This window comes from Bos grunniens, chromosome 6 (assembly GCF_055505025.1).
Source record: "Bos grunniens cultivar Pamir isolate PY7600 chromosome 6, Bosgru_T2T1.0, whole genome shotgun sequence".
Lineage (NCBI taxonomy): Eukaryota > Metazoa > Chordata > Mammalia > Artiodactyla > Bovidae > Bos > Bos grunniens.
In genome coordinates this window covers 34,015,537-34,030,616 of record NC_141170.1, presented here as the reverse complement: position 1 = coordinate 34,030,616, position 15,080 = coordinate 34,015,537, and the positions used below count along the sequence as shown (strand labels likewise).

Genomic DNA, 15,080 nt, shown 5'->3' with positions numbered 1-15,080 from the left:
GAGCTTGGTAGAAAGAATAACCCAATAACAATGGTTACATCTAGCATTCAGATCTTAGTTTCTAAATACCATTCTCCACTATGGTAACCAAAGATTTTAGAGAAACAACTGGATCACAAAAAGCACAGGATGAGCTTGGAACATTTTGTCCTGACAGAAATTATGGAAGTACTCAATTGTGGGAACATGTCAAAAAAACACTAAAGCCAGAGTAAAGGGGACATCACTGTTCAAATCTATGATAATTGTTGAATCCAGATAAATGATATAGTAACAGATTATAATTCATTAAGTAAAATAGGAAGCTACAAAGCAACACTTACAAATAACTAAATGTTACATTCATGTTTCTTTATTAGAAATAGTTTTGACTTACAGTGGGATAACCACAATGAATGTGAAATGAATGATGGGATTATATAAAAATCATCTTTTGGCAATCAAGTTAATAATGACTGATTCAGGCAGAAAAAATTGGATGAGAAATCCATTAAGTGAAAGTTGATGAAGAAAAGAATATTTGCATAGACTTGGCATGTTTCCCACAAATTACATACGATTTAAAAAAACTATCACCATGAAAAGGCCTTAAAGACACCTTCTTAGTTAAATGATGAAAATTAATGGGACCAGCAATGGAGGAAATCAAAATTGTGGTCCATTTGACAGGATATAACAAATACAGTCTGAATTTGGCTATAAGGAGTTCATGATCTGAGCCACAATCAGATCCCGGTCTTGCTTTTGCTGACTGTATAGAGCTTCTCCATCTTTGGCTGCAAAGAATATAATCAATCTGATTTCAGTGTCAACCATCTGGTGATGTCCATGTGTTGAGTCTCCTCTTGTGTTGTTGGAAGAGGGTGTTTGCTATGACCAGTGCGTTTTCTTGGCAAAACTCTACTAGCCTTTGCCCTGCTTCATTCTGTACTCCAAGGCCAAATTTGCCTGTTACTCCAGGTGTTTCTTGACTTCCTACTTTTGCATTCCATTCCCCTATAATGAAAAGGACACCTTTTTAAGGTGTTAGTTCTAAAAGGTATTGTAGGTCTTGGTAGAACCATTCAACTTCAGCTTCTTTGGCGCTAGTTGTCAGGCATAGACTTGAATTACCATGATATTAAATGGTTTGCCTTGGAAATGAACTGAGATCATTCTGTCGTTTTTGAGATTGCATCCAAGTACTGCATTTCAGACTCTTTTTGTTGACTATATTGGCTACTCCATTTCTTCTAAGGGATAAAAGTAGATAGAAGCACACAGTAGTAGATATAATGGTCATCTGAGTTAAATTCACCCATTCCAGTCCATGTTAGTTCACTGATTCCTAGAATGTTGAAGTTCACTCTTGTCATCTCCTGTTTGACCACTTCCAATTTGCCTTGATTCATGGACCTAACTTTCCAGTTTCCTAGGCAAAGACTATTAGAGTTTTGCCAAGAAAATGCACTGGTCATAACAAACACCCTCTTCAAACAACACAAGAGAAGACTCTATACATGGACATCACCAGATGGTCAACACCGAAATCAGATTGATTATATTCTTTGCAGCCAAAGATGGAGAAGCTCTATACAGTCAACAAAAACAAGACCAGGAGCTGACTGTGGCTCAGATCATGAACTCCTTATTGCCAAATTCAGACTTAAATTGAAGAAAGTAGGGAAAACCTACTTAGGTATGACCTAAATAAAATCCCTTATGGTTATACAGTGCAAGAGAGAAATAGATTTAAGGGCCTAGATCTGATAGATAGAGTGCCTGATGAACTATGGAATGAGGTTCGTGACATTGTAGAGGAGACAGGGATCAAGACCATCCCTATGGAAAAGAAATGCACAAAAGCAAAATGGCTGCCTTGGGAGGCCTTAAAAATAGCTGTGAAAGAAGAGAAGCAAAAAGCAAAGGAGAAAAGGAAAGATACAAGCATCTGAATGCAGAGTTCCAAAGAATAGCAAGAAGAGATAAGAAAGCCTTCCTCAGTGATCAATGCAAACAAATAGAGGAAAACAACAGAATGGGAAAGACTAGAGATCTCTTCAAGAAAATTAGAGATACAAGGGAATATTTCATGCAAAGATGGGCTTGATAAAGGACAGAAATGGTATGGACCTAACAGAAGCAGAAGACATTAAGAAGAGGTGGCAAGAATACACAGAAGAACTGTACAAAAAAGAGCTTCAGGACCCAGATAATCACGATGGTGTGATCACTGACCTAGAGCCAGACATCCTGGTATGTGAAGTCAAGTGGGCCTTAGAAAGCATCACTACAAACAAAGCTAGTGGAGGTGATGGAATTCCAGTTGAGCTATTTCAAATCCTGAAAGATGATGCTGTGAAAGTGCTGCACTCAATATGCCAGCGAATTTGGAAAACTCAGCAGTGGCCACAGGACTGGAAAGGGTCAGTTTTCATTCCAATCCCAAAGAAAGGCAATGCCAAAGAATGCTCAAACTACCGCACAATTGCACTCATCTCACACGCTAGTAAAGTAATGCTCAAAATTCTCCAAGCCAGGCTTCAGCAATATGTGAACCATGAACTTCCTGATGTTCAAGCTGGTTTTAGAAAAGGCAGAAGAACCAGAGATCAAATTGCCAACATCTGCTGGATCATAGAGAAAGCAAGAGAGTTCCAGAAAAACATCTATTTCTGCTTTATTGACTATGCCAAAGCCTTTGACTGTGTGGATCACAATAAACTGTGGAAAATTCTGAAAGATATGGGAATACCAGACCACCTAACCTGCCTCTCAAGAAATCTGTATGCAGGTCAGGAAGCAACAGTTAGAACTGGACATGGAACAACAGACTGGTTCCAAATAGGAAAAGGAGTACATCAAGGCTGTATATTGTCACTCTGCTTATTTAACTTATATGCAGAGTACATCATGAGAAACGTTGGACTGGAAGAAGCACAAGCTGGAATCAAGATTGCTGGGAGAAATATCAATAACCTCAAATATGCAGATGACACCACCCTTATGGCAGAAAGTAAAGAGGAACTAAAAAGCCTCTTGTTGAAAGTGAAAGAGGAGAGTGAAAAAATTGGCTTAAAGCTCAACATTCAGAAAACCAAGATCTTGGCATACAGTCTCATCACTTCATGGGAAATAGATGGGGAAACTGTAGAAACAGTGTCAGACTTTATTTTGGGGGGCTCCAAAATCACTGCAGATGGTGACTGCAGCCATGAAATTAAAAGACACTTACTCCTTGGAAGGAAAGTTATGATCAACCTAGACAGCATATTCAAAAGCACAGACATTACTTTGCCAACAAAGGTCCGTCTAGTCAAGGCTATGGTTTTTCCTGTGGTCATGTATGGATGTGAGAGTTGGACTGTGAAGAAGGCTGAGCGCTGAAGAATTGATGTTTTTGAATTGTGGTGTTGGAGAAGACTCTTGAGAGTCCCTTGGACTGGAAGGAGATCCAACCAGTCCATTCTGAAGGAGATCAGCCCTGGGATTTCTTTGGAAGGAATGATGCTAAAGCTGAAACTCCAGTACTTTGGCCACCTCATGCAAAGAGTTGACTCATTGGAAAAGACTCTGATGCTGGGAGGGATTGGGGGCAGGAGGAGAAGGGGATGAGAGAGGATGAGATGGCTGGATGGCATCACTGACTCGATGGACATGAGTCTGAGTGAACTCCGGGAGTTGGTGATGGACAGGGAGGCCTGGCATGCTGTGATTCATGGGGTTACAAAGAGTCGGACATGTCTGAGCGACTGAACTGAACTGAACTGACGCAATATTGCTCTTTACAGCATCTAATCTTGCTTCTGTCACCAGTCCCATTCACAACTGGGTGTTGTTTTTGCTTTGGCTCCATCCCTTCATTCTTTCTGGAGTTATTTCTCCACTGATCTCCAGTAGCATATTGGGCACCTACCGACCTGGGGAGTTCATCTTTCAGTGTCCTATCTTTTTCCCTTTTCATACTGTTCATGGGGTTCTCAAGGCAAGAATACTGAAGTGGTTTGCCATTCCCTTCTCCAGTGGACCACATTCTGTCAGATCTCTCCACCATGACCAATCCGTCTTGGTTGGCCCCATACGTCATGGCTTAGTTTCATTGAGTTAGACAAGGCTGTGGTCCATGTGATCAGATTGGCTAGTTGTCCGTGACTGTAGTTTTGGTCTGTCTGCCCCCTGATCCCCTCCCTCAGTGCCTACTGTCTTACCTGGGTTTCTCTTACCTTGGACTCAGGGTCTCTCTTCATGGCTGCTCTTCAAATCCCTTATGACTATGTAGTGGAAGTGAGAAACAGATTTAAGGGACTAGATCTGATAGACAGAGTGCCTGATGAACTATGGATGGAGGTTCCTGACACTGTACAGGAGACAGGAATCAAGACCCCAAGAAAAAGAAAAGCAAAAAAGCAAAATGGCTGTCTGAGGAGGCCTTAAAAATAGCTGTGAAAAGACAGGAAGTGAAAAGTAAAGGAGAAAAGGAAAGATATTCCCATTTAAGTGCAGAGTTCCAAAAAATAGCAAGGAGAGATAAGAAAGCCTTCCTTAGCAATCAGTGCAAAGAAATAAAGGAAAACAATAGAATGGGAAAGCCTAGAGATCTCTTCAAGAAAATTAGAGATACCAAGGGAACATTTCATGTAAAGATGGGCTCAGTAAAGGACAGAAAAGGTAGGGACCTAACAGAAGCAGAAGATATTAAGAAGAGATGACAAGAATACACAGAAGAACTGTACAAAAAAGATCTTCACCACCAAGTTAATCACAAAGGTGTGATCAGTCACTTAGAGCCGGACATCCTGGAATGTGAAGTCAAGTGGGCCTTAGAAAGCATCACTATGAACACAGCTAGTGGAGGTGATGGAATTCCAGTTGAGCTATTTCAAATCCTGAAAGATGACACCGTGAAAGTGCTGCACTCAATATGTCAGCAAATATGGAAAAACTCAGCAGTGGCCACAGGACTGGAAAAGGTCAGTTTTCATTCCAATCCCAAAGAAACGCAATGCCATAGAATGCTCAAACTATTGCACAACTGCACTCATCTCAACGCTAACAAAGTAATGCTCAAAATGCTCCAAGTGAGGCTTCCAACAGTACACAAACCAAGAACTTCCAGATGTTCAAGGTGGATTTGGAAAAGAAAGAGGAACCAGAAATCAAATTGCCAACATCCTTTGGATCATAAAAAAAGCAAGAGAGTTCCAGAAAAAAACATCTGCTTCACTGACTATGCTAAAGCCTTTGATTAAGTGGATCACAGCAAACTGTGGAAAATTCTTCAAGAGATGGGAATATCAGACCACCTGTCCTGCCTGCTGAGAAATCTGGTAGGTCAAGAAGCAATAGTTAGAACAGGACATAGAACAACAAATTGGTTCCAAATTGGGAAAGGAGTGCAGCAAGTCTGTAGATTGTCACCCTGCTTATTTAACTTGTATGCAGAGTACATCATGCAAAATTCTGGGCTGGATGAAGCACAAGCTGGAATTAAGATTGCTGGGAGAAATATGAATAACCTCAGATATGCAGATGACACAACCCTTTTGGCAGAAAGCAAAGAGGAACTAAAGAGCATCCTGATGATGGTGAAAGAGGAGAGTGAAAAAGCTGGCTTAAAACTCAACTTTAAAAAAACTAAGATCATGGCATCTGGTCCCATCACTTCATGGCAGATAGATGGGGAAACAATGGAAACAGTGACAGATTTTATTTTCTTGGGCTCCAAAATCACTGCAGATGGTGATTGCAGCCATGAAATTAAGAGACACTTGTTTTTTGAAAGAAAGCTATGACCAACATAGACAGAAAATTGAAAAGCAGAGACATTACTTTGCCAACAAAGGTCCATATAGTCAAAGATATGGTTTTTCCAGTAGTCATGTAGGGATGTGAGAGTTGGACTATAAAGAAAACTGAGCACTGAAGAATTGATGCTTTTGAACTGTGGTGTTATAGAAGACTCTTGAGAGTCCCTTGGACTATAAGGAGATCCAAGCAGTCCACCCTAAAGGAGATCAGTCCTGAATATTCATTGGAAGGACTGATACTGAAGCTAAAAATTCAATACTTTGGTCACCTGATGCAAAGAACTGACTCACTGGAAAAGACTTTGATGCTGGGAATGATTGAAGATGGGAAGAGAAGCAGACGACAGAGAATGAGATGGTTGAATGGCTCACTGACTCAATGGACATGAGTTTGAGTAAATTCCAGGAGTTGGTGATAGACAGGGAGACCTGGCATGCTGCAGTCCATGGGGTTGCAAAGAGTTGGACACGACTGAGCAACTGAACTGAACTGATGTGTGGATGTGAGAGTTTGAAAGCTGAGTGCCGAAGAATTGATGCTTTTGAACTGTGGTGTTGGAAAATACTCTTGAGGGTCCCTTGAACTGCAAGGAGATCAAACCAGTTAATCCTAAAGAAATCATTCCTGAATATTCACTGGAAGGACTGATGCTGAAGCTTCAAAACTTTGGCCACCTGATGCAAAGAACTGACTCATTGGAAAAGACCCTGATGCTGGGAAAGATTGAAGGCAGGAGGAGAAGGTGAGGACAGAGGATGAAATGATTGGATGGCATCACTGACTCGATGGGCATGAGTTTGGGTAAGCTCTGGGAGTTGGTGATGGACACAGAGACCTGGAGTGCTGCAGTTCATGGGGTCACAAAGAGGCAGACACAACTCAGCAACTGAACTGAGCTGATAGTCTTCAAAAATATCAGAATAATGAAAATCAAAGAAAGACTGAAGAACTCTTCTAGATTGAATAGATCTAAACAACAAAATGTAGTGTGTGATTCTGGGTCCCTTGGCTATAATGAATATGGTTGGGATAATTAATGACACTTGAATAGAGTATTTGGATTGGGATGTAGTAATGTATTTATGTTAGCTTCCTGATTTTGATGATTTTGCTAAGTCACTTTGGGTCATGTCCAACTCTTTGAGACAGTATGATCCATAGCCTGCCTGGCTCTGTCCATGAGCTTCTCCAGGCATGAGTACTAGAGCGGGTTACTCCAGTTGATTACTCCTTTGGGTTACTCCAAAGGATCTTCCTCACCCAGGAATTGAACCCATGTCTCCTACGTCTCTTGCCTTGGTAGGTGAGTTCTTTACCAGTAACGCCACCTGGGAATATTTTACTGTACTAGAACAATGCCCTTGTCTATAGGAAATACACACTGTAGCATCTATGTTGGAGTGATTAGACATGATGATTGCATGTTACAAATGGCACAGAGAAAATTTCTTGTAATATTTTTGGCACTTTCTCTAATTTTGAAATTATTTTTTAAAAATAGAAAAGAAAAAGAAAATCCTCATGAAGATTACATCTGAAATAAAACCACAGCCTTCACATTCTTTTCTGTAACAGAAAAGAAGGAAAGATAATCATTTAAAGTTCAGGGAAAGAAATCCACCTGGCTGAGTTTTTTAAAATTGTATCTTTTTAAGTTAACTTTAAACAGCCGTTGGTACAATTTTGTGTCTATTAAATGCAATAAATATTCTTGGGTAATTCTGGTTATTCCCATGCCAATAGATAAATATCTATTCCATATTTGAGTTATATAACTATATTAAATTCCTAGAACTTGTACCTGAAAGTTTGAAAATCTTGTTTCATTTTTGCTTACATTCTTAAATCTTGAATTTTCCATATTTTAGTAATTTAGATTCTATAGCCTATATAATAGATTCTAAATGTTTGATAATTTGTCTAAATCAGATTTATTTTGGCTTTTCTAAATATATAAATATCCTGTTTAAGAAATAGTTTTTTTGTAAAAATGGCTGTCTCAAGACTTTTGAGTTTATGAGGAAAACAATTGAAAATCAAGTGATATCATTATTATCATTATTTTATATTCATGTAAAATCAAAATAAATTAGAAGTCAGGAATTGGTTAAATGTTTACTGTTTCCTCTTTATTAATCCATATTTTCAGTGCTTGCTTTGTTAGATCTGATCTTTTCTGCTGTTTGTTTTTTCTGCATTCATGATTAAATGATTTGGATGAATTTCTCATTGAGAAAAAGTGAAAGTCTCTCAGTCTTGTCTGACTCTTTGCAACCCCATGGACTATAAAGTCCATGGAATTCTCCAGGCCAGAATACTGGAGTGGGTAGCTTTTCCCCTCTCCAGGGTATATTCCCAGTCAAGGGATCAAACTCAGGTCTCCTGCATTGCAGGCAGATTTTTCACCAGCTAAGCCTCCAGGGAAATCCAAGAATACTGAAGTGGGTAGCCTATCCCTTCTCTAGCAGATCTTCCTGACCCAGGAATCGGACCGGGATCTCCTGAATTGCAGATGGATTCTTTACTAGCTGAGATACCAAGGAAGTCCTCTCTTTGAGAGATGATGCTTGTGAAATGTTAAGTTTATGTGGATCTGTTCATCATTGCCCTTGATTTCTTTTAATATGGTGCGTGGTCTCCATAGCTGGGAGATATGTTTTAAATATGATTGAACAGAGATGGCAGGTATGAGGAGAGAATCAGCTCTAGGTAATTTCTCCATTCTTCATTTATCTATTTTAGGAGATGTATTGAGATCAACATTTACTCACTACAGTCAGATGTGCAAAGAAATATGGTTAATTTTCTTTTTCTGTCACAGATGCCATCTTCTCCTCTGGCACTTCTTTACCCTGGGCAGTGTGCAACAGGACTGAGATACCTATGTTTTGCATTTAAATTCTTTCAACTTTTTACTCCCTAACTGGAATAGATTAGTTTCTTGAATTCAAAATTACATTTCTATTAGGTTGGTTTAAAGATTGTTCTTCAGGTAAATGTCCATTTTTACTGTATTTTTCTCTTGGTTTTTTACTCCTCCCTTGGTCCTCTCCAAGTATATTGATGTATGAATAAATAGTGCTTGTGACTAAGGCAGCTGTGCAGTGGAGACCTCGGATTCATGGGGTATTCTCTTGATCCTTGCTCTTTTCTGATCCGGTCCATAGTTAACACTGAGGTTTTCTTGCCCAGCTTATCTTCGGGATAGCATGATGGCACCCAGCAATGTAGTCTGATCCTGGTCGTTTGCTCCTAGTCTCCAACTCCCTTCTTTCTGTGACCAGTTTGGGTCCAGGTCTCAGCACCTCCACACTTCATCACTGAAGTACATGGAAACAGCCTTTTTCCTTGTATGCAGAGTAGGCCTTGAAGAATAAGCCTCAGGTTTATCTATATACTTACATTTCTTTCTCAAATGTGCAACATCTCTCCTTTATCAAGCTCAATAAGACCACATACAGGGCTTCTCCTAGAACTTCATAGCTTTCTCTAGCTGTAACAATTCCAGTATTTCTGAACTTACCCATTTCTATTTGTATTTGCTACTCCACTCATCTTAGAGTTCTACCTCAAGAGGAAGCAGGAGAACATGTGTATCTAACCAGTCTTCCCAGCTCTGTTTCTCCACACATTCTCCCCCACCCCCCACCTCCACACACAGTTTACCCAGGTAGAAAGAATGGAGTGTCACTTCCTCCTTTCCACCAATGTAGACTCACCTTGTTTCATAACTTCCTTTCCTGAGGAAGTAATCCTCAAAGTTTGGTTTAAAGAAGAAAAAAATATTTTGCATATGCTATGAAAGGAATTTAATGATTTTATCCAGGACTGGATCTAAAAATAATTGGAGCTAAAAAATTTGAAAAATATTTTTATTCCTTGATAAGGCTTGGCTTTCAAAATTATTGTTTTCTCTCAACTAAAAGCAAATCCCTACTTTGGATTTTAAAAAGTGCATCTTTCTCTTACAAAATTTTCATTGTAAAAATTCCAACTCCAAAGATAGCTGGTCATGCACAAAAATGTGCCAAAGAAAAAAGTACTGTAATATAATTTATTAAATATTGACTTATTATATGTGTTTTATTATCCTTCACATCCCACAATACTGTGTTTCTTATAGTAGCTGAATTGAATCTTCTGGAGAATAATACTATCTTTTACTCTTCATAAAGTATGGAAACCACTAGATTTTCTAGCTACTTGTTTTGTTTTCATTGTTTTTGCTGCCCACACCCCATCTAGACCCTCAACTGGACATTTTTTTTACCTCCTTGAGTCTAGGCTTCCGTGTTTAAGTATAATTATTTACCCTTTGACACATCATTGTAGTCATAGGGAATTACAATCAAGAAATTTACTGGAAATAGAGTGTTCTTGTGTAAAGAGCTTGCTTCTGAAACACTCAGGATTTTTTCTTGAATCATAAATTTTCATTTGCTTTTATGTCTTAAAGGCACTAATGTACATTATTAGATTCATAAAATTATAAGTCTGCACTCAAAAATTATACACATAGAATGTCATTAAACAATTATGGTATGAGACAGCTGTCACAATATGTATCTATTTAATTTATACCTTAGGCTACAACAAATACCTGATGAGAAAACAAGACTGACACTTATAATACCTTTGTTTTTTTTTTTTTTTTTCCTAATTATATTGTACATAACACTGGAATATTCTTCTTTTGCAATGAAACTATATATGGCCTATAGCCCTTTGGAATAGTTAAAGGACACATCATTATTTCTCTCATTTTCTCATAGACCAATTATACTGAACCAATTCAAATCATGAGAACAGTTAAAATTCATAGATGCAATGGTAGCTCCACTTACATAAAAAGATATTATCTTAACAGCATTTAACCTTAAATTTCTGATTAGGAAACTATAACAATAAAGAGAAAATCTATTTATTAAATTTCTATCATGTGTCATGGGCTTTGTTATATCATTTTTAATCTATACAAGAGCACTTTGAGTTGTATTACTATCTTATTAGTAAAAGGTGAAGAAATCAATGCTCAGAGAAGCTAATAAACTCAAAGTCACACAGTAATTGGCAGAATCAAGATTTTAACATATACATGTTTGCTTTTTCCATTGTGCTATGTCAGCTATTAATTTGAAGAGACATCTTGATAGATGTTGGTCTCATCTGTACTCAAGTTTTCTAAGGGCTCCCTTTCCAAAATTTAAGCAAGGGCTGCAAAGAGGTGGTTTTCAAAAACAAGAACTGTCAAATCCCAGGTAGTAATTAGGGTGAGTTACAAGTTCTATCTGGTGACTTCCTAATGGCAACGGTTGACTCATGCCATATATTTTCTGAAGGACAATTCTTGAAAATCCAAATGACTCTTTTGTCTAAGAAGAGGGAATACCACAGAAAGATGGGATTGAGAAGAAGAAAGTGTAGAAATCCAAATGACAAAGATCCATTGACCAGTTTAAAAGGAAATACAATCAAGATAAACAGTTCAGAGAGCTGGGGTAAGTCACAAATCACAATCTTAATTAACCAATTGGCTGAGCCTTCAGCTGAAGGCTGGAAAAAAAAAAAAAGATGAAAATGATAAGTGAAGAAGAAAGCAGCAAAGGAATGGAGAATTCAGCTCAGAGCTCATTAAGCTCTGAAAGAAAAGTTTTCTTTTTTTTTTTGGTCAGTGTAAAACAACTGATACCAGAGCATATATGCCCAAGGACTCTTCTGTGATTCAACAAAGCATGGGAAAGACCATGATTCACAACATAATGAAAAAACACCTCACAGATATAAGGGGACAAGAAAAACAGGCTCTGTTACTCTGATTCAAACTACTTTACTTTCTTAATGTGATGTTTTCATGCTGTTTCCTTCACTCCCTTAAAAAAATAATATAGACTACAAGAATGGAGATGGCAGGTCATTATGATGAAGAGAGGAGGAGATGGTGAGGTGGTAGACAAGGAGGAAAATGTTCCTGAGTGTGTGGTTTTGTGTGTGTTTGTGTGTATGATAGAACAAAAACTCAGGGCTGGAAGAGGAGGAAAAATTATATGTTTGAATCCTGAAGCATTTTGTTTTATTTTTGAGAGTAACAAAAAGCTACCAACTCTGATCAAAAGATTTGAAAAAAAAAATCACTCCATATTTAGATCTGGTTAGAAAAAGGTGGAGGGGACTCAGCATTAATCTATCAATGGGGTCTAAGAAGTTAAGTTGCCAGATAAAATACAGGGTGCCTGGTAAAATTTGAAATTCACATAAACAATAAATAACTTTTTAGTGTAAGTATATTTTATGCAATATTTAACATCTTCCCACATTTCACAACTGCCCAGGTCTGAAACTCAGCCGAGCCATTTATTTGCACGGATAAGCAATATTTGAATATATTTATATATAAATATATTTATACTAAACATTTTTTGTTTATTGAAATTCAAATTGAACAGAGGGTGAATGATCTGTGAATATACTTCTTTGGGGGTGTATTGTCGTGTAATAAGACATTACCATATAGAAAAAGAGCGCTACTGCTTTAATAGAATAAGCCAACAGCAGTTTCTATGATCAACTAGAAGTTTAAGGAGTGAGTTTTTCTATATGACACAACATTATAACTAAGAATTTAACTTTTGGATGAGATATATTTTGGTTTAATCTCTAGTTCTGTAGTTTTCTAGCTATATAAACTTGGGCAGGTGACTTTTCAAACCTTGATTTTCTAATTTTTTAGTAAAGCTACTAAGAATCCTTACCCTATTAATTGCTTCACGAAAGCACAATTTTTATAGTCTTAAAGGACGTCTCCCACCAGAAGGGCTCCCACTTGGTTTAATGTTCTATTGAGCCATCTTAGAATTCTTAGTAATTTTATCTGTGAACATATCCGTGAGAGAGGCAACACACTGGGTAACAATGAGGACATATGATTATGAGCAAACATAGTGCCCAGAACTGTAGATTCAAGTCCCAGGGCATGAAGGGCAGTATAGGTGACAAGAAGTGGGTCATGTTGTCTGGAACACATGTGCATACCTGAGCAGGCTGCCAGAATAGAACCTTGGTTCAGATTGGTAGTGGAAATTGTGGCAGCAGAGATAGCTGTCAGCAGTGGCAGTGACCATGGTCCAGGAAAGTTCCCCACATGGACACAGGGATGGGACAGATGGTAGAAGACCCTTCTAGCTCATCCTTCTATTCTAAAGCTTTCCCTGCCAAGTCTGCACAAATATTATCTCTCTATCCTGAGCTTTGTTAGAAGGACTGCAAGCATTCAATCGGTAAACTTTCCCAATAAATTATCACAAAATAAGAATTCCTCGGCTTGCCAGGTAGCACCAGTGGTAAAGAACACAACTGCCAATGCAAGAAACATAGGAGATGTTTGTTCAATCCCTTGGTTAGGAGTTATATAGGTGTCTTCCCTGGTGGCTCAGAGGGTAAAGCATCTGTCTGCAATGCAGGAGACCTGGGTTTGATACCTGGGTCAGGAAGATCCCTTGGAGAAGGAAATGGCAACCCACTCTGGTACTCTTGCCTGGAAAATCCCATGGACAGAGAAGCCTGGTAGGCTACAGTCCATGGGGTTGCAAAGAGTCGGACATAACTGAGCAACTTCACTTTGAGTTATTAGAATTCTTAAAAATATTTAAAATCTCCAGTTTTGAAAACTGCTCCACCATTGCACAACAAATACCTATGGGCTTAGAAACTGAAATTTCATGTAAAGATCCTGGCAGTCAATGGAAAAGAAGACGATTTTCAAATGATACTTTGAATGAAGTGATTATTAATGCAAAAGATAATTTAAAAATTAAGTTTTCTTTGTATAGGCACTTTGAATTATGTACGAATATGATGCCACTTTCAATTTTTTGTATGACCTCTGCAAATTACAGGAAATGCCTGATGAAACATTAAAATTCCATTAGGTATATTTGAATTTAAAATTAATTTCAGACTTATTCAGAACTAATTTCTATGAATAGTTAAATATTTTGAGAAAAAGAGTTATGTAAGAATCATGAGCTCTAGAAGTACTGAAACTTATATTTTTAAATAATTTATTAGAAATTTATCCAAATGTCAGTTCCTATAGAACACTCTTAAGGAAATTCCCTGGTAGTTCAGTGATTAGGACTCTGTGCTTCTACTGCTGAGAGGCTGGTTTCAATCCCTGGTCAGGAAAGTAGGATCCCACAGGCCACATGGTGTGGCCAAAAACAATAAATAAAACAAAATAAAATACTTTTAAGAGGTCCAGTTGCAGTTGCATCAGTGAAAAGAACTTTCTCAAAATTAAAAATTCTCAAAAATTTTAAGATTCAAATGATCCATGAGGTAATGAATTAGATTTAGAGATATTTAGTTGAAAATACGTACAAATTGTTACACAAGTAAATACTTATAGATATGTACATATTGTCACCCTGCTTATTTAACTTATATGCAGAGTACATCATGAGAAATGCTGGGCTGGAAGAAACACAAGCTGGAATCAAGATTGCCGGGAGAAATATCAATAACCTCAGATATGCAGATGACACCAGCCTTATGGCAGAAAGTGAAGAGGAACTCAAAAGCCTCTTGATGAAAGTGAAAGAGGAGAGTGAAAAAGTTGGCTTGAAGCTCAACATTCAGAAAACTAAGATCATGGCATCTGGTCCCATCACTTCATGGCAAATAGATGGGGAAACATTGTCAGACTTTATTTTTTGGGGCTCCAAAATCACTGCAGATGGTGATTGCAGCCATGAAATCAAAAGACGCTTACTCCTTGGAAGGAAAGTTATGACCAACCTAGATAGCATATTGAAAAGCAGAGACATTACTTCGCCAACAAACTTCTGTCTAGACAAGGCAAAGGTTTTCCCAGTAGTTATGTATGGATGTGAGAGTTGGACTGTGAAGAAGGCTGAGCGCTGAAGAATTGATGCTTTTGAAGTGTGGTGTTAGAGAAGACTCTTGAGAGTCCCTTGGACTGCAAGGAGATCCAACCAGTCCATTCTAAAGGAGATCAGTCCTGGGTGTTCTTTGGAAGGACTGATGTTGAAGCTGAAACTCCAGTACTTTGGCCACCTCGTGCGAAGAGTTGACTCATTGGAAAAGACTCTGATGCTGGGAGGGATTGGGGGCAGGAGGAGAAGGGGACGACAGAGAATGAGATAGCTGGATGGCATCACTGACTCTATGGACGTGAGTCTGAGTGAACTCCGGGAGTTGATGATGGACAGGGAGGCCTGGCGTGCTGCAGTTCATGGGGTCGCAAAGAGTTGGACACGACTGAGCATCTGAACTGA

At 38.4% G+C, this 15,080-nt stretch overlaps 1 protein-coding gene across 1 annotated transcript in view; it reads right to left on the bottom strand.

Moving 5' to 3' along the window:
- LOC147370576 (transmembrane protease serine 11F-like) overlaps nucleotides 1–12,905 on the bottom strand; it is a 116,120-nt gene extending 103,215 nt beyond the window's left edge. The window contains exon 1 of the mRNA XM_086407328.1: nucleotides 12,817–12,905. Coding sequence (XP_086263454.1) covers nucleotides 12,817–12,905 — 89 coding nt within the window. The remainder of the gene's footprint in view (nucleotides 1–12,816) is intronic.
- Between the last annotated feature and the right edge of the window lie 2,175 nt (nucleotides 12,906–15,080).